Source organism: Chenopodium album, chromosome 9 (genome assembly GCF_948465745.1).
Source record: "Chenopodium album chromosome 9, dcCheAlbu1.1, whole genome shotgun sequence".
In the NCBI taxonomy this organism is placed as follows: domain Eukaryota; kingdom Viridiplantae; phylum Streptophyta; class Magnoliopsida; order Caryophyllales; family Amaranthaceae; genus Chenopodium; species Chenopodium album.
Genome location: NC_137842.1, coordinates 21,201,496 through 21,220,920, shown reverse-complemented (window position 1 = coordinate 21,220,920; position 19,425 = coordinate 21,201,496). Strand labels below are relative to the sequence as shown.

Here is a 19,425-nt window from a genome sequence, read left to right as displayed (position 1 = left end):
TGGAGGGGGCAAGAAAGGCTGGAAGAGAATCGCCAGAGAGCTGTATCCGAAGTTTCTAGCAATTCCGGTGTGGGGAATGCAATGAAAAGGGGGGCTCGTATAGCTGAGTTGGATGGAGTTAAAGGGGGCAGTGGGAAGCGAGGGAAGAAGGAGGATGGCAGTGGCTTTGTGACTGAAAATGAAGTAGCGGGTGTTGGTGAAGACTAACCCCGTGAACAGCAATGAGTCTTTTGTGTTGGAACTGTCGGGGGATTGGCAACCCTTGAGCAGTTAAGGCACTACGGAGGTGGTGTGTCTCGTTTTTGCCGAATTTAGTTTTCTTATCGGAGACTAAAATTAATAAAAGTGTAGCTGAAAGTTTAAAATTTAAACTTGGATTTGATAGCTTGTTTGGAGTGAGTAGTGTTGGATTGTCGGGTGGGTTGTGTGTTTTCTGGAGGAGCGAAATTATCACCTTTTCACTGATATCATACTCACAGAACCACATTTGTGGAGATGTAAATATGAGTGATGGGGTATTTTGGTGATTTATTGGCATATATGGATGGCCGGAGACCGGTAATAAATGGAAGACTTGGCAATTGTTGAGGGATTTGTGTAGCTCTCATTCGGGACCCGTGATCATTGGTGGTGACTATAATGAGATTTTAAGCTATGATGAGAAAGAAGGAGGTGTTGACATTGAGAGAAGAGCCATTCCAGATTTTCGGGCAGCTCTTGAAGACTGTGGTTTACATGATCTAGGCTATGAGGGTCAATGGTGGACGTGGGAAAAGGGTTTGTCTGAGAGCACCTTGATTAGAGAACGCCTGGATAGGTACTGCTGCAATGAACTCTGGAAGGATTTGTTCCCGGGAGCAATGGTGGAAAATTTGGTTCGTTACAAATCAGACCATACTCCGATACTTATCCGTGTCAAGCGACCTCAGAAGAAGAGTAAAAAGGGAAAGAGAACTTTGCGCTTCAAAACAGCCTGGCTACTTGATGCAGGATATGAAAAGGAGGTTCAGAATGCTTGGTTGGGTCTGCTGGACTCTCTGTTTGGGAAAGGTTGGAGATTGCTCTTCATGCTTTGAAAAGATGGAGTGGGAGGAAATTTAATGAAATAGATAAGCAAGTTGAGGAGACGGAGAAATAGTTGAAGGAGCCACAAGGGAACAAAGCTACAAGCGACAATTTACAACTCTGTTCGGAGCTAGAGAAAAAGCTAGATGAGCTTAGTGAAAAACAAGAGGCTTACTGGTATCTTCGCTCTAGGGCTTCGGAGATTAAAGATGGTGATCGAATGCTAGGAATTAGCATGGTTTCTAACCAGATTACAGCTCTAAATATGGAAGAAATTAGGGAAGAACAATGATGACTATATTGATAATAGGCGAATTACACTAATAGAAGGATAATTCCACTTTTGAGAGGTGGATTCTCTCCTAATATGAGCTTTCGAGAGGTTCACTCTCTCCCAATGACATAACCTCAACAATATTCAACATGATGATTATTCCTCCTAATGAGGTCTATTTATAGAAAAAGTGTCATAATTAACTCTAACTTATTCCTCAAGACACTACTAATAGGCTATGACTAATGTGCCCCTCCCTCACATACTGATTCCTTGCATCGAAACACAAAGTACTATCATCACAAGGCTTCTCAAAGAGGAGCTCGAAACCAAATTAGGGGCCTTTATGATAGTAATGGTGAATGGCGAGTTGATGAAGAGGATTTTGAGGGTATTGCACAGGAGTTTTATAGCAATTTGTTCAAGTCTACTAACCCGACACTTGATGATTGTGAGAAGGTTTTAGACGCTGTAAAGCCTGCAATTTCGGACCATGATAATGAGATGCTGCTTCGGTCCTTTGAAATGCACCTGTGTAAAGCCCCGGGGCTGGATGGACTTCATGCCATATTTTTTCAAAAATATTGGCATATCGTTGGGGGCGCTGTGGTTAACCAAGTAAGTAGCATCCTCCATGGTTCTAATCGATCAACAGGACAAATATTGCCCTCATTCCAAAAGTAAAAACTCCGACTTCTCTTTCCGAATTTCGTTCAATTTCTTTGTGCAATGTGCTCTATAAAATTGTTTCAAAAGCAATAGTAATGAGACTAAAATTGATCCTTCCGAATGTTATCTCCGAAAATCAAAGTGCGTTTGTCCCTGGTAGATTAATCACCGATAACGCCCTCATTGCTATGGAAATTTTCCATACTATGAAAAAGCGGAGTACGGGTAAAAAGGGGACTATTGCTTTGAAACTTGACATGAGTAAAGCATATGATAGAGTGGAGTGGCCTTTTCTGGAAAAGTTACTGCTACGATTGGGGTTTGCGGAGAATTGGGTTAATATTGTGATGAATTGTGTCTCGACGGTCTCTTATTCTTTCATCATAAATCGGAATGCTTGTGGTTTGGTGACTCCTACCCGAGGGCTCAGACAAGGCGACCCGTTATCACCGTATCTTTTCATTATTATTGCTGATGCTTTCTCTACTATGATCAAGAAAGCCACTGATCATAGGCTTGTCCATGTTGCGGGGGCTAGTAGGAATGGACCGAAAATTTCTCACCTCTTTTTTGCAGATGACAGTCTACTCTTCGCTAGAGCCAAACGAGAGGAATGCTCAAAAATAGTTGAAATTCTCAACGTGTATGAAGCAGCTTCCGGGCAGAAAATTAACTATGATAAGTCGGAGGTCTCTTTTAGCAAGGGTGTTAGTTTGTCGAAAAAAGAGGAATTAGTGGACTTTTTGCAGATGAAATTGGTGAATGCACATGACAAGTACCTGGGTATTCCGACGATTTTAGGGAGGTCGAAGAGGTTGGTTTTTGCGGCTCTGAAAGACAGAATTTGGAAGAAACTCAATGGGTGGAAGGAGAAATTACTATCCAGAGCCGGGAAAGAAGTCCTTGTAAAATCTGTGATACAAGCTATTCCCACCTACATTATGGGAGTATACAAACTTCCAATCACTGTAATAGATGAGATTAAATCCATGACAGCGAGATTTTGGTGGGGGCATTCGAACGCTGTTCGAAAGGTCCATTGGAGAAGCTGGGAGTCGATGTGTGAACCAAAATGCCTTGGAGGTTTGGGGTTTAGAGACATGGCGGTCTTTAACGAGGCTCTCTTAGGGGAGCAGGCATGGAGATTAATTTCTCATCCGGATTCTTTGTATAGCCGTGTAATGAAAGGGAAGTATTATCCCAATGCTGATTTTTTAAATGCTTCCCTTGGTCTTAATGGTAGTTATTCATGGAAAGGAATCTGGGGTTCTAAATCGCTGGTCAAGGAAGGATTAATATGGCGTGTAGGTGATGGTTCGATGATCAAAGCTTTCTCTGACCCATGGGTGGCAAATGACAAGGGCAGATTTTTGCAAACCCCGATTGTCGAAGGAATTACCTGGGTGAAGGACTTGATTGTCAGTGAGAGCCATGAATGGAATTACAGTCTGCTTGCTGCAAAGTTGAGCCAAAGAGATGTGGACTGTATAATGGCAATCCCCTTGAGTTGTCGAGCTCCGAAAGATTGTCTTACGTGGGCCTTCACAAATGATGGGAGCTATTCTATTAAAACAGCCTATATGCTTGGGAAATCATGCAACTTCGACAATTTTCACAAAGCATGGGTTGATATTTGGGGCTTGGAGACTATCCCGAAAGTGAAACTATTTTTATGGAGGTTGTGTACTGGTACTTTACCAACTCGGGAGCTGCTGTGTAAGAGACACATGATCACTATAGATGCCCATGGTGTGGAGATTGCACGGAATCGATTAACCATGCGCTCTTTCTCTGCCAGCAGTTCGTGATGTATGGAGGGAGTGCGAATGTGAAGACTTGGTTGCTAGTGTTGGAAAATTGGGGCAAGGTAAGCATTCGTAGAAGGCTTATTGGTGTGTCGTTATTGTGGTTTCTGTGGAACCGGAGAAACGAGAAAGTTTTCAGCAATAATGATGTCCCTCATATGGTTGTTCGTGATCGTGTGAAGAGGCTCGTTGAGGATTGTGGTAAGTATGCACCAAAGATCTATAATGCTGTCACCAAGAAGTCTAAACGCAGCTCTAAGGCGTGGATTCCCCCCTGCAGATTTTGTTAAAGTAAACTGCGATGCTTGTTTGGAAGACGAGGGGTGGGTGGGTGCTGGCTGTGATCAGAAACTCAACTGGTGATGTCCTGTGTGCTGGTACTCGTAGAAGAAGAGGGAGATGGCCTCCGGAAATTGCAGAATGTAATGCAATCGCTTTTGGGGTAAAGCTTGCTCAACGGTATGGCTTCAAAAGGGTCATTGTCGAGTCGGACAGCAAGATTGTTATTGACCGTCTCTCGAAATGTGCTACCTATTTATCGGACTTGGACACTATGTTAGATGATGTTTTCTTTTTTTGTAAAGACCTTGAGTATGTTTCTTGGTCTCATGTTAGAAGGGATGGGAATTCTGTCGCTCATCACCTTGCTAGATTAGTGCCCTTCGGTAGTGAACAAGTATGGGAGTTCAACTGCCCTGCGGAAGTTTCATCTTATGTTCTTATGGACAAATTGTCCATTGATTAATAAAAGACACTAATCCGTTTCTTTAAAAAAAAAAAAAAAAAAAAAATTAAAAAACGGCTATTTCACCAAATGCCACTGACAAACAGCTCGTCTTGTGTGTGGCTAGCTACACCGTGTGACAACTTACAAAAGAATAAAGTAACCCCTATAACACTGCCAAGTAACCCCTATAACACTGCCAAGTAACCCCTATAACCCCTATACTACTGACGAGTAACCCCTACACTAACTGAGTAACCCCACAATACTCACCAAGTAACCCCTTTACACTGACCAAGTAACCCCTATTACACTACCTAGTAACCCTTGCCACACGGTGTGACCAACCACATATAAGACTTGTGTATTGCTATTGTTACCCACTTTGCTTTTTTTTTTTTAAGTGCTTAACTAGAACATTCTTTTTTCTTTTTACATCTAAATTGGGATTTCATACTATATTATAATTTGAGTTTATAATCAATGTTAGTGATTTACTCATAAGAAAAAATATAATCTACTAAACTCTACTTTGTAAATACTTATTGAGATAATGAGATTGTCACATTGAATAGTTTGTTAAGAATTCAACTATTTTATTTGTATACTTATTGATAATTACAAAATTTATGTCAAAGTTTTGCACTCATCTGCATTATTGCATAAATGTCCAATGAAAATAGAGTATATAAATAAAAACAAAGGGAGTATTATAAATAAATAAATAAATAATAATTGAGTTTGATGTAGCTAGAGCCTAGAGGAGTAGGGGCCCATATTGTATCTTGGTTTCCCACTAATTGTATGTTGGTTGTATGATTTTTTCTATTTTTGATATATAACAAAATAATAATAATAATAATAATAATAATAATAATAATAATAATAATATTATTATTATTATTATTATTATTATTATTATTATTATTATTATTACAACAATAACAATGATATTAACACAAACAACTATATTTTCTGTTAAAAAAAAAAAACAAAAAAAAAAAACTAATAATTAATCCGTATAAAAATTATAAATCTACTAATTTCAGCTTAATTGCTTGACTCAAATTATCGACCCGAAATGACACGACCCAAAGTCAACCCGACCCGAACTTGACCCGACTCGAAATGACCCGACCTGAACTTGACCCGACCCGAACTTGACCCGACCCTAACTCGACCCGACCCAAAGTTGACCCGAAGTATTGACCCGAAACCCGACCCGACCCGATAATTTATTGACCCGAAGCCCGAAATGACCCGACCCGACCCAAACCCGACCCGAACATTTGCTGACCCGAATTTGACCCGACCCATACCCGACCCGAATGACCCGTTTGCCAGGTCTAATTTCACATGACAACGAAGAGACTATGAAGAAGCAGTAAGGACAATATCATTAACATAAAGGAGAATGTAATCAGTTTCATTACCATGGCGATAAATGAACAGTGAGTTGTCACATTTGCTGTTTGCAAAACCAATAGTAGCTAGAAAGTCTGCAAATCGCTGATACCAAGCCCGTGGAGCCTGTTTCAAACCATATAGTGACTTACGTAGAAGACATACATGATCCGAGAAGGATCCTTAAATCCCAAAGGTTGATACATGTACACAGTTTCATTGAGATTTCCATGTAAGAAAGCATTCTACACATGTAGTTGATAAATAGGCCATGACTTAGACAATGCAATGCTCAGAACCACCCGAATGGTCGTCGGTTTACCCACTGGACTAGAAGTTTCATCACAATCAATGCCCTCCCTCTAAGTTTTACCATCACCAACCAAACGAGCTTTATGTCTCTCAAAGGAACCATCAGATTTCGTTTTATGCCGAAAAATCCACAAAGAGCGAATAATATTCACATTATTCGGTTGGGGAACTAATTCTCAAGTACCATTATCAATGAGAGCATCATATTCTTCCTGCATAGCAATTATGATCACGAAGAGCATGGACCGGGTTCTTTGGAATAGGTGAGATGGAGGTAAAAGTATGAAGGGACTTGTCATGGTACTTTGGATTTGGCTTAAGATCCCATGACTACTACGAGTAGCCATGGGACGAGGAGGTGGTCGGACTGAAGTAGAGGGAGGAGGATGTGTAGCAGTAGCAAGATGAGCACCTCGACCTTCTGTGTGGGTAGGTCCCGAGTGGGCCGTGGCTGATAAATTGTCGGTGCTAGGACACTGCTGCTGACTCAAGGGAGAAAGAGGAGGGGGCAGAGGTGGGCTGTGCTGTCTGCGAGAGTAGTAGTACTTTGGGGGCTGGAGCAAACTACCCCGGAGGGGTGTGGCAACATGAGAAGTGTAAGGGGTAGCTTGGCTGGCAGCAGCGTGCTGCTGCTGTAGAGCAGGGCTGCTAGCTGCGTGCTACTACGGTTGTGAGGAGGGAGATAAGGGGGGAGTGTGCTGCTTACTCGAGGGAGAAATAGGAGGGAGCAGGACACTCCGCAGCATGCCTGCGGCAAGTGAGTGTTCACCGCAGCCATGTTGCGGACTAGAAGTTGTTGCCTCACTATGGGATGATCAAGAGGGGTAGAGATCACCGAGAAAATCGTATGCGTGAGGACTTGGTGTATGGACCTTAGAGAAGGGGAAAACCGACTAATCAAACCACACATGCTTAGAAATAATTATTTTTCGACTAGACATATCATAGCATTTATACCCTCTATGGTTGGATGGATACCCAAACACAAGGAGTGGATCGAGAGCTCAATTTGTGTATTTTAGAGGAAGGGAAAAGAGGGTAGCATAGACAACCGAACACCCTAAGGTGCGAATAATCGGGATGCTTTTGATATATAATTTGAGTTGGAGATGTTTGTGGGTAAGATGTTGTGAAGGTAAGTAGCCATTTCTAAGGCATGATGTTAAAAGGACGGAGGTATAGAAGCATGAAAAAGGAGCGTACGAACAATGTTGTTGATCGTTTTGATTTTACGTTCCGCTTTGCCATTTTGGGGAGAAGAGTATGGACAAGAAAAGTGAAAAGTCATTTCATTTGTGACACAATTTTTTTTTAAAGGATCATTATCAAACTCGCGGCCATCATCACATTGAAAAGCTTTAACTTCGCATTCAAATTGAGTCTTAATATATGTTCTAACATGAATAAATAACTCATAGACTTAGAGAATTAGAAGACATGGGAAAAGTCCACAGAAAATTCGTGAAATTATTAAGAAAAAGAACATAATATTTTTGACTGAGAGAACTAAGAATAGGAGAGTTCCATAAATCACTATGAATTATATCGAAAGGCATAGTAGTATGAGACATAGAATCGTAAAAAGGAGTTTTTATTAATTTCCCCAAGGGACATGAATGACAAACATGTTTCAAAACCTTATTATTCAAAATCTTATTACAATTTATGAGTTTGCTACTACAAACAGAACCAAGAATTGCATTTCCCGGATGACCTAGACGGGAATGCCATACACTAAGAGAAACAACTGAAAAAGAAGCTGACGGAATGGAAGACTCATAGACTTGAGGATCCGTGAAGAAAGGGTAAAGATCACCACTGCTATAACACCTCACTATTTTGCTCCCCGTCTGCAAGTCCTTCACAGAAAACCCAAAAGGATCAAACTCAATTGAGACATTATTATTAATAGTGAATTTATGAACATAAATGAGATTTTTAATTAATTTTGGGACATGAAGAAAGTTTTTGAGTTGAAGGTTGGTTGGGGTTAAACATGTGTGACCATAATCGGAAATTGGAACCTTGCTACCATCACCAACAACAATGGCATTATGACCATTTTTGTGTAAATGAGAATAATACGATAAATTACCTTGGGAATTAGTCATATGTGACGTAGCACAGTGTCCATATAGTAATTAGGGTCAGAGAGAGACATAGTGTGCATTGCTTGGTCGATGTTAGTCGGCATATACCCCGAAGCAGAAGGAGGTCCGGATATAAAGTAGGCCTGTTATGGAGGAGGCTCAAGAACCCGAGGTGCTGACTGCTGCTGCTGGGTGACCAGAAAGTTGGGCCTGGGCCCTGACTTGGGTACGGACAGGGTGGAGTTGCCCAAGGGGCTTGATTCCAGTAACCCCAATTAGGCGCAGGGAACATCCAGCCTTGGGGAAATTGTTGCTGCTGCTGTGCTACACTACCACTGCCTTGCTGCTGCAACTGGTTGTCGCGGCCACCATTCCCGGCGGCTGGCTTATTTTTCCCGCCACCCCCTTTGTTCTTATTGCCCTTGTGACCACCACTGCGCTGATTATTGCGGGACTGACTAGAATTCGAAGCACTCTCACTCGAATTGTTGTGAACCGCAGAAGAAGTGTGAGAAATATGAGCCTCCGCAAGAGACTCGGCTGCAACATCGATTTTGTTGCTTTGCTGCTCAAGTTCAAGCATCGATCTTAAAGTGTCAAAAGAAGGCAGAGGATTAAGATGTCCTGTAGAAGTTCGAAAGGGTTTATAATCCTCCGAAAGCCCTTTCAATAATTGAAGCGCCATCCTATTATCCGGGACCGTGTCACCTACATTTTTTAGACTATCGACCAAAGACTTGAGGTGAGAACAACAGGATTTAACACCCTCGAATTGATCGAGTTTGGTGTTGGTAATTGCGCATCAAGGTGGAGCGCTCAGGCACACAAACGGTTCCAAGCATCAATAGCCTTGTCACGGGGATCAATTATGGAATTGAGTAGGTCAATGGAGATAGTATTGTAAATCCATTGACGAAAAATGTCATCAAGTCGTTGCCATAGAGCTTTATCAGAAGTTTTAGGAGCCTTTTCCTTCTTGTTTACCACCAGTGGTATGATGTGGTCGATTACTAGATTCGTGCGGCAATGTAGTTGGAATAAAGTAGACCAAGTGTTGTATTGAGTGCCCTTGTAATCAAGAACAATTGGAATGCAAGTCTTGATGTTGTTGACAAGGGTGGCTGGGTGAATTTTCTGATCGGCCACGGAGGATGAGAAAAAATTGAAAAATACAGAGAAGAGAGGAAGGAGATGAATCAGAAAGAATTAGCGGAAGAAGAGTGTTAGGGTTTGCAAACCTAGCTCGTGATACCATGAGAGAATGTGAGATTATTTGCCGTGCCTTTCTCATTGATTAAAGAAGATTATAAATACAAAGTATACTAGGGTTAGGGCTAAGGCTATATTAGTAAAATACAAACTAATTATATACAAGATTATTTATTTAATCTAACAAAACCCACAGGTGAGATTTATAGGATTGAAAGGCTACTTTCACTTTCAAAGGGTGCCGGTGATAGAAGAGAAGGAAGGGAATTAAAGTTTCCATTTTGAATTAGGTCTATAGTTGCTTCACCCCAATATGTTGATTCAAGTAGGAGTAGGAAAAGTTGTATAGGATGAATGGATGCTATCCTTTCCTTCTTAAACTTTGACAGTTTGCTTAGGGAGGTTTTATATACCGTTATTGCTAAAGTTCCCAAGATCCTTAATGCCACAAAACCAAGTAATTGCAGACTCATTTCATGTTGTAACACCATTAATAAGTGCCTCACTAAGCTCGTATCTAATAGGTTTTCTTGGTTGGTTTATTTTGACTGATCCATTACAAATAGCCTTTGTTCCTTGCTGAAGTCTAATGGACAACATTTTTCTATCTCAGGAGTTACTAAGGAATTCTCATAGGGAGTGCCCCTGCCCTAGTTGTGCCATCAAAGTGGACTTTCAGAAAGCCTATGATTCTAACAATTGGAATTTCATTTTGGATACTCTATATTGCTATAATTTTTTATCCATTTTCATCCAATGGATCAGGAGATGTATCACCACTCCTTTCTCTATTCAAAATATCTCTACCTTAGTCTCCATCAAACTCACTGAAACAAATTATCTTCTATGGAAAGGTCAAATCCAGCCATTCCTTATAGGCCCAAGTCTTTGGCCTTTCGTTGATGGATCATTTACTTACCCCCCTCCATTTTTCCCTTATGATGGAAAAACAATGAATCTCAACCCATCTTATACTTCATGGGTTCAAACTGATCAAGCTCTTGTCAGTCTAATCAATGCGACTTTCACCGAATCTGTTCTTGCCTTGCTCAAGTCATTGGTCTTCAAACAAACCTTTCGCGACGTTTGGTCTTGTCTTCAACCAAATTTCTCTCAACAATCACTTGCTAATGCTAGTAATCTTTGCTTCCAACCTCTCTCCGGAAATCAATCTATTTCTCAATATCTTCAACATGCCAAAACCTTGCAGATTCATTGGCTGCTATCAACAAACTAGTCTCAAATGTTGACTTTGTTACCTCTGTTCTTCGTGGTCTTGGCCCAGATTATGCTATGCTAGTCACTGCTATCTAAAATTTCCCCACCTTATTTCTCGATCTTCGTGCTCGATTGCTTCCCTTTGAGTAACAATTCACAACAAGAATTCCTTCTTCCAATTCTTCCCACCCTACTGCCTTTATAACTACCCGTGGTCGTATTATTCGTGGTGACTTTGGACGAGGACGTCGTGGATCTTTCTTCTCGAATTCAGGTCTTTTAAGCCCTACCCTGTCATCTGCCTTAGATGGACGTGTTCAATGCCAAGCCAAATTTGCTCTTAGTTGCTAAATTTACGAAAGATCATTTTGTAAGTTTCACACCTTAATGCAAGCACTAAGCAAGTAAACTACCTGTCTTTATTTTTTTTTTTAATGAAGTTGCTCCCAGGCCTGTATCACTTGAGTATGTCTTTGTCCTTTGGACTGAAAAAGGGTTTTGATTCATTGCCTCTCCCGAGGATTAGGAGAAAAGGCCGGTCGAGCTATTTCATAATTGGACAGCTTCTTGCTTCTTGCGTGCTCTATTTACTTTAAAAGCAGATTCGCCGACTTTGACATCTAGGCTTGAAGCCTTCTCTTTTTCCGATTGACAGTTATAAATTTTCAAATCTCATCATTTGACATATAGTATATTTTTGAGATGGGTAAATGTGAATAATGAAGTTGGCATAGTGCAGAAAATGTTTTATTCATCCTCTTATTCCTTACAACCTAACATAATTTGGCTGTTTTACTGTCTTTTGACACACCGAACCAATTGCTAGATTCACCCCTGATAATATTTGTATTTGAGCAACCAGAATGTTCAGAAATGTAGCTTATAACATGGATGAATAATCTACATAATTTTGGGCCGATTTGGGGGTTGAAATGAATCTATCACTTTGCACAATTATTTGGATGGGAGTGAAGTGTGGAGCTTTATAACTAAGTTGAAAATCATGCATTAATGTTGTTCTTTGTGCACATCAGAATCCCATTCTTTAGGATCATGGATCCTAGTTATTTCTTTATCTTTTTATAGTTGTACTTAACGAGTTATTGAATTCCCATATTCACATTGTCGCAGAGAATCGGAGAAATAAAATTTTGTGAGGCAGAATGCACTAGAATTGATGCAGCAAACAAGAAAATTCATTGCAGATCTACTTTTGAGAATAGCCCTACTCCAAGTCGAGATTTCTCTTTGGAATATGACTACTTGGTTATAGCAGTTGGAGCACAAGTAAACACTTTCAACACTCCTGGTGTCATGGAACATTGCCACTTTCTGAAGGTAAAGTCATTTACTATCCTTGTAATAATACGAGTAACTGAACGTGTAAATTTATTTATGAGGTTGAGAAAGTATAAATATAAGGATCGAAGTTAATCTTTGTAAGCATCATTTCAATCATAACATTATAGTTTTAAAGATCCAGCAAGTCTCTATTTCTATAATTCTCTATGTAAGGGTAAAAAGCCAACTATGATAACTATAAATCTATAATGATTCTCTCTGATTAAATTTGGAATATTTGCAACTAAAAAGACAAGTATTAAACATTAACTCACCAAATTAGCTACGTTTTACTTAATTGTGATATGAAGCATAGCCAAAAGTTCTCCGACCCTTCTACCTCAAATTATCTACATCATATTTGTGTTAGCCTCACAATATTTTAATACATTACTAAATAGAATGCCTTTTACACAACTTCAAACTCAAGGGCTCTTCTTGTTTGCAACTTGTCACCATCATCAAATTTATATGTAACTATGTCCAAAGTAAATTTTTAGGTTTTGTGAGGGACTTTTGACTTGTTACTACATATCAACAAGGAAAACTATGTTGATGAAATATTCCTATGTGAATACTAAAACTGTTTAAAGTTAACCTTCTCTGTTGTTTGAGAGAGGGAAAGAGTTAGCCACTCTATTACTTTCTGTCAAAAAAAATAAGAAGATCCAATTTATTTTATTACATTTCGAGTTATATTAATGTGAATATTTTATTATATTCCTAGATATTAATTACCTTTTTTTAACCTAAACATCACCAGGAGAATTAGAAAACACTCTAATACTTAAAAACCAATTTTTGATCATATTTTTTATCTTGAAATTTGTTAATATTTTCTTGTAATGTTTGAGATCTTCTCTTAAGAGTGATTTTTATTGTAGATATTTCAATTAGGGTGTGTTTCAAATCTAATATGGAGTTTTATCATACGATTTCATGAAATATGATTGAGAAAATTTCAAGTTAAGTTTTATAATATAGCTTCATGAACTACTATAAAGAGAATAATTGGAAATGTCCTAGGTCAAGACCGTCAAGTATTAGAAGATATAACTCATACTTCTCATAGTATTCTTTTTCTTATTAGGAAGATTGTACTTTAATGTTGAGTCTAAACATGGATTAAGTTTTGTTGACACTTGTATGATGGAATCTTCTTGCACTAAAGATTTAGTTGGGTAATTGTAGTATTGTGTGATCATAGCACACCTTTAAAGCTAAAAAGTTATATGAAATGACTATCACCAACACTATTATATAGAGTAGATGTTAGAATGTTGGGCAATCAAATAAGTTCCTATGTACTATTAGAAAGATGGGTGTAGCATAGATGTTTATGTAGATATGAATATGTGGGAAAACATTAAGGGACATAATTGATAATTTAGATATTCGAGATGGAAATGTAGTTATTAAGGATAAGATAAGGGAGAACTAATTATATTGGTGTGAGCTTGTGAAGCGATGACCACAAGGTTATATTAATAAGGAAAGTGGGTAGTTAGGATCTTGTGGATGTCAGAGAAGACGAGAGAGGACAAAGATAATGTATATGGTTAAAGTAAAAGTTGATTTGAAGGAATTGAATTTAGAAGTGTGTATGATACTGATGAAAGGGAATGGAAGGAGATGACCTTTGTTGACAACCACCGAAAAAATGTCTTGGTTCATGGAATTGAGTTTAAGGCTTTGGTGGTGCTGTTGTTGGTTTGATTATTTTAACATGTTGCTTTACAAGATGAACACCATCTTATTTCTTGCTTCCTACGTATTCTCTCGCTTCCTTTCACTTTCTCAATTTTCTTTGTTTAATTACTTTATCTCTTTACTTTACTTGTTAAATTATTCATGGATGGTTCCTTGTGATAATTCATGTTAGCTGGCCTCAAATAATGTTGCAACTATGGATTTGTTATTACGGTTTCAAGGTGGACACCATCTTCTACTTACTGATCAAGTACAGTTGTTACATTTGCAAGATGGACACCATCTTCTCCTTACTGATGAAGTGCAGAATCTAGTGTAAATCTGAATATCTTGTGTGCCACTTGGTTTAAGGACGTGCAGAGTGTATCTTATCATGCAGGAGGTTGAGGATGCTCAACGAATCCGCAAATCTGTGATAGATTGTTTTGAACAAGCAGTCCTTCCAGACTTGAGTGAAGAAGAGAAGAGGAAGAATCTTCATTTTGTAATCGTTGGAGGCGGTCCTACAGGTGTTGAATTTGCTGCAGAACTGCACGATTACATCCATGAGGATTTAGTGAAACTGTATCCCGGAGTTCAAAAATTTGTAAAAATATCAGTAATTCAATCAGGCGATCATATCTTGAACACGTAAGGGCACCTGGAACTGTTTAATTTTTTATTCTATATCCCCACCTTTCTCTTCTCTCTTCATACAGAAGATGCTAGTTAACTTTATTTTTGTTAACTTTAGATTATGTCTAATTGGAGATATTCTTGATTCAACCAGCATAATATGGACCATAGAGCAGGTGTGCTAGTCTTCTGACAGTCAAGTATAAACATTCGCAATTCAAGCAACAAACCTAATATCTGTTACATTAGCATAACAGAAAATAACAATCATCTGTTGATTTATGAGTTCTCTCTGCTTATATGTTGAAGCAGTGCCAATTATATGCCACTTTAAGGTTAAAATCTGTTACTGCCATATTGCCTCTTTTTTTGCAGATTTGATGAAAGGATTAGTGCGTTTGCTGAGACAAAATTTTCTAGGGATGGGATTGAGGTTTTAACAGGGTGCAGGGTTGTCAGCGTTTCTTGTGACTCTATCAAAATGAAAATTAAGGTGAGTGGAGAAGTATGTGCTTTACCGTATGGAATGGTCTTATGGTCTACCGGAGTTGGTACAAGACCAGTTGTGAAGAATTTCATGGAGCAAATTGGCCAGGTTTGTAACATGCTTATTTACCTGACAACTTTAGCTAACTTATGCTATTTATCTGTTTTATTTTTTTGAGGCTGATTTACTCCTATAGATTGTATATCTATATATGATAGGGGGAAATGATAGTAGATTGCTCTGGCCTTATCTTAATACTGTGTTATATACCTGATATATATCTACATGCAGGGTCACAGGCGTGTTCTTGCAATTGATGAGTGGTTGCAAGTTAAGGGTTGTAAGGATGTATTTGCCATAGGCGACTGTGCTTCAGTTGATCAACGTAAAATCATTGTATGTGACACGCCCTGAATCTTTTGGATACCTAACAAATTTTTATGCGTAGCTTTTATGTGTGACCTGCTGACTTTATTCCTTGCTTCTATTATCTATATTTTTGTTTTATTGGACTGATAAGCTGACATTGCAGTATATCACACAGTATAAACCCTGACTGGGAGTTACACACGTGTGCCAGTTAGCAAATCAATATAGCAAATAAGAAAATTTTCTCAATTAAATTAAAATGAGTAGAACTTCCTGCCTTATTTACTACTTTACTGGCATGGTAAAGTTTTAGGGGCGAGGAGACTGAGAATTGCGATCAATATGACACTTCCTGCCTTATTTACCAAGTATTGAAATGAATTATCTTATGCAATATTCTACGTATTTATTATAGCTGTCGTGATTTTTGGGCAAGTTTTTACTCACATTTGCTAAATAGGTTTCTTAATGCTAGTTTTTGTATAAGAGCTTATCTAATACGGAGTAATTATTATTGTACTTGCATGATTTTGTGATCAAGGTGCATTTGATTCTAACATTTGCGTAGGAATTGCCTCTACGGAAGTAGCAGGTCTGTAAGAGCCTAAGAAGTATATGTGTCATATGCTGTAGCTGATAATGCTCTTGTGCTTCTAGGATGACATTACGTCGATATTTTCTGTTGCGGATAAAGACAATTCAGGGACCTTGACTATACAGGAATTCCAAGATGTGATTGATGACATACGTGTTAGATATCCCCAAGTAGACCTCTATATGAAAACTAATCATATGCAGAGCCTGAGGGATTTGTTAAGGGATGCTGAAGGAAATGAGATGGAAGTGGATATAGAAGGCTTTAGGTCAGCCCTTTTACACGTTGATTCACAATTGAAGAGTCTTCCAGCAACAGCGCAGGTGCATATATTATGTTGGCTTTGGAAGTCATTGGTTCAGTAGGTTTACATGAACGATATGATGACTGCCTCACATGTGGTGTTTTATTAGGTTGCTGCTCAACAAGGTGAATATCTTTCAAGGTGCTTTAATCGTCTTGAGGAATGTAAAGCTAATCCAGAAGGCCCTCGTCGTTTTAGAGGCTCTGGGGACCATATGTTTCTTCCCTTCAGGTATGGCCTATGTTTTACCTCGCATTGAATTTTCTTGCTTAACAAACTTGGCACCTATTTCTCTCAAATATCTGAAGTGAGAGCAATAATTGATTATAGTCGACTAAGGCTGAAATGCAGAAGCAATATTTTTATCTTAATAGAATAGTAAAAACCCCCCGAGGAAAACCTGATAGCATGAAATGTAAAACGATTTGAGATCATCTTGATGCAAGTCTAACATTATGTTGCGCGCACACATTTTTGCTGCGTCGAAGAACGCTTATGAATGTTCATTGTGCAAGGTTTGTTGATAGGAATTTTGTTTTAGTTTTCTTTTTTGTATCTGTTTTTCCCCCCTCTCCAATTGAGTGCATGACTTAAGCGGCATACCCATTGAGCTAAAGCTTTGATGATTTATGATTACAAGGTACAAGCATCTAGGACAATTCGCACCATTAGGAGGAGAACAAGCAGCTGCTGAGCTTCCTGGTGATTGGGTTTCAATGGGCCATAGCACTCAGTGGCTATGGTACTCTGTGTATGCCAGGTTATATATATATCCTGCTTGTTTGGCTTACTTATCACACAGTATGCATTTAAATCTATTTAACATTTACATTTTTTGCCATTTCAGCAAGCAAGTTAGCTGGCGTACGCGAACTCTGGTGGTTAGTGATTGGACGAGAAGATTTATCTTTGGCAGAGATTCAAGCGGTATATAAGAAATTATGAATGATGTTACATCTGTTCCTTGATTAGTGTAAGAGCTCATGTTTCATCATTAACCAAGGTCACTGGGTTTGCAGCAGGCATTTAAAACCAAATTTTAGCCCAGAACCATGATGAAATTATCCTACTCGTGTAAAGTACAATCCTATCATTATACACAATTGTTTGGCTTGAGAATCGAACCTTGATGGAAACACTTACTTTTATTACTCAAATCAACCATAATTCATTAATAGATTAGTAGTTCTTAATGTGAAAATTTATTGTTTAGCAGCCTGTACTTGGTACAGACAAAAAACGTGAACAGAACATGTAGCTTATTTGCACAGAATGTACACTTGTTAAGAAAAGAACGTGTATATGTTTTGTAAAGAACATCCAATTTTATGTTTTTTTTTTTATATATATATATCTAAAGAACATCTATAACACTAATAAAGAACATAAAAATATTATGTAATGAACATTATTTATATATATATATCCGCCATAATTTAAAAAAAAACATTTCACAATAAACAATGAACATTATGTTACAAATAAAAGTACATTACACTGACAATCAAAGAGCATGGACATATGTTCTTTTCACTCTTTTTTAGTGTAAATTTGTTTTTTTTTCCCTTTAGATATATGTTTATTATATTTTAATATTATGCTCTTTTCACTACAGATGTATATTCTTTACATTTATATAATATGTTCTTTCCACGAAACGAATGTACGATATAACGTACCCACGCCTGTAGGAACCACACACTATTAAATTGCATGTAAATTAAACAAAGATAATTATTCGATTCAAAAGTTCAAATTTGGGAATACAACTAAAGTAGTAAAAAAAAAAAAAACTAAAAACAAATAAAAAAGAATAACATAAAATAGCCTTGGGTTATTTCAAAAAAAAAAAAAAAAAAAAAAAAACATAAAACAGCCTTGGGTTGCTCCCAAGCAGTGCCTCTTGTTTACATCGTTGGCTCGACATTCTTCTTGATACTTAAAAGTTTAATTCATTCAGGGCATTAAAGAACAATTGTTTAAGCCGTACATTGTTGACCATTTCATCAAGTAATAATCTCTGCATTTTCGACTCTAATTTGTATTAGACTATTAGACAATAAGAAACATGATTACTAGCACCCGCTTATTCAATTAACATTTGTTCATCTAAAACATTTATGTTAACAATCTGACCATTATTTCCTAAAGTGACACTACCATTAGCTACATTAATCAATGCCGTTGCAATCTTCAACAATGGTCATCCCAACAAAATTTCAAAAATATTTTCTACATCAATAGCATAAATATCAACAAGGAAAAACAAATGTTTAACTTGGTATCAAAACATTTTTCAAGCAACCATTGAGAGAAACATTATTAGCATTAACCATGTAAAGAATTCAAGTTGTGTTCCTCAAAGATCCTAATTCAAATATATCAAAAGGTAAAATATTAACTGAAGATCCTAAATCTAACATGCACTTATAAAAACTTGTTTTTATCAATTTTACAGAAAATAGAAAAGGCCCTAGATTGTCGCATTTTGGAGGGGGTGAAAAAAATTCAGTTTCTTCATTAGTCTTATTAAGAAAAGCCTCGAATAGTAATTTATACTTCTTCAAAACCATTTTAACATCATCTAATAACGAGATTTTATTCCCTTGCACCACTTTAGCACTTGTATTACTCCTATACTCATGTTCTAAAGACTCATCAATGGTAGCTTTACTCTGCATAAACACAACATTTACTTTTGAGTTTGGAAGAGTTTGGCCGGTAATTTCCCTGATAACGGAGTCTCTAAGTTACGTAAGGAAGTGCAAATGTGGCCTAATTGAGTGTCGAGTTGTTGGAGATGGTAATTTTTTTATTTTGATACTCAACATTCTGATTATACACTTGTCCTATTTGAGTTGCCAATTGTTTTGCCATACTCTCTAATGAAGGACCATGAGATTGGCCTAGGGAGAAGGGTTTTGCTAACCAAATTGCCTAGATTGATTTTTTTGCAATAATTGTGGTCTATTTCCTTACCTAAGAGTAGGGTGGTCTTTCCAACCCACTATTGTAAGTTTGTGAAAAGGGTCATACTTTTCTGTTTGGTTGACTAGAAAAATCACCTAATGAACACATTCACATATTCGTATCGCAAATCAATATAATTATCATAAGTATGAGAAAAATTAGAACAAACACCACATACTCTAGCCTAAACTCGTTTTCAAAAACAATTTTAACCAAGGTAGTCAAAGACTCAAAGTAGCAATTTACTGTGCATTTTCCTGTAAT

The 19,425-nt window shown here is 37.9% G+C and overlaps 2 protein-coding genes across 2 annotated transcripts; both read left to right on the top strand.

Annotated features, from left to right (window-relative positions):
* Positions 1-3,815: 3,815 nt before the first annotated feature.
* LOC145557513 (uncharacterized) lies at positions 3,816-4,558 on the top strand. Its single transcript, XM_081618689.1, has 2 exons — positions 3,816-4,073; positions 4,130-4,558. Exons 1-2 carry the CDS (start codon positions 3,816-3,818, stop codon positions 4,556-4,558), a joined length of 687 nt encoding a protein of 228 aa, XP_081474815.1.
* Positions 4,559-10,504: 5,946 nt separating this feature from the next.
* LOC145557512 (external alternative NAD(P)H-ubiquinone oxidoreductase B1, mitochondrial-like) lies at positions 10,505-17,238 on the top strand. The gene is made up of 10 exons (XM_081618688.1): positions 10,505-10,688; positions 10,763-10,851; positions 11,902-12,108; positions 14,201-14,451; positions 14,812-15,031; positions 15,215-15,319; positions 15,950-16,210; positions 16,301-16,422; positions 16,832-16,951; positions 17,039-17,238. The coding sequence occupies exons 1-10, from the start codon at positions 10,505-10,507 to the stop codon at positions 17,124-17,126; spliced, it is 1,647 nt and encodes a 548-aa protein (XP_081474814.1). The 3' UTR covers positions 17,127-17,238.
* The last annotated feature ends 2,187 nt before the right edge of the window (positions 17,239-19,425 follow it).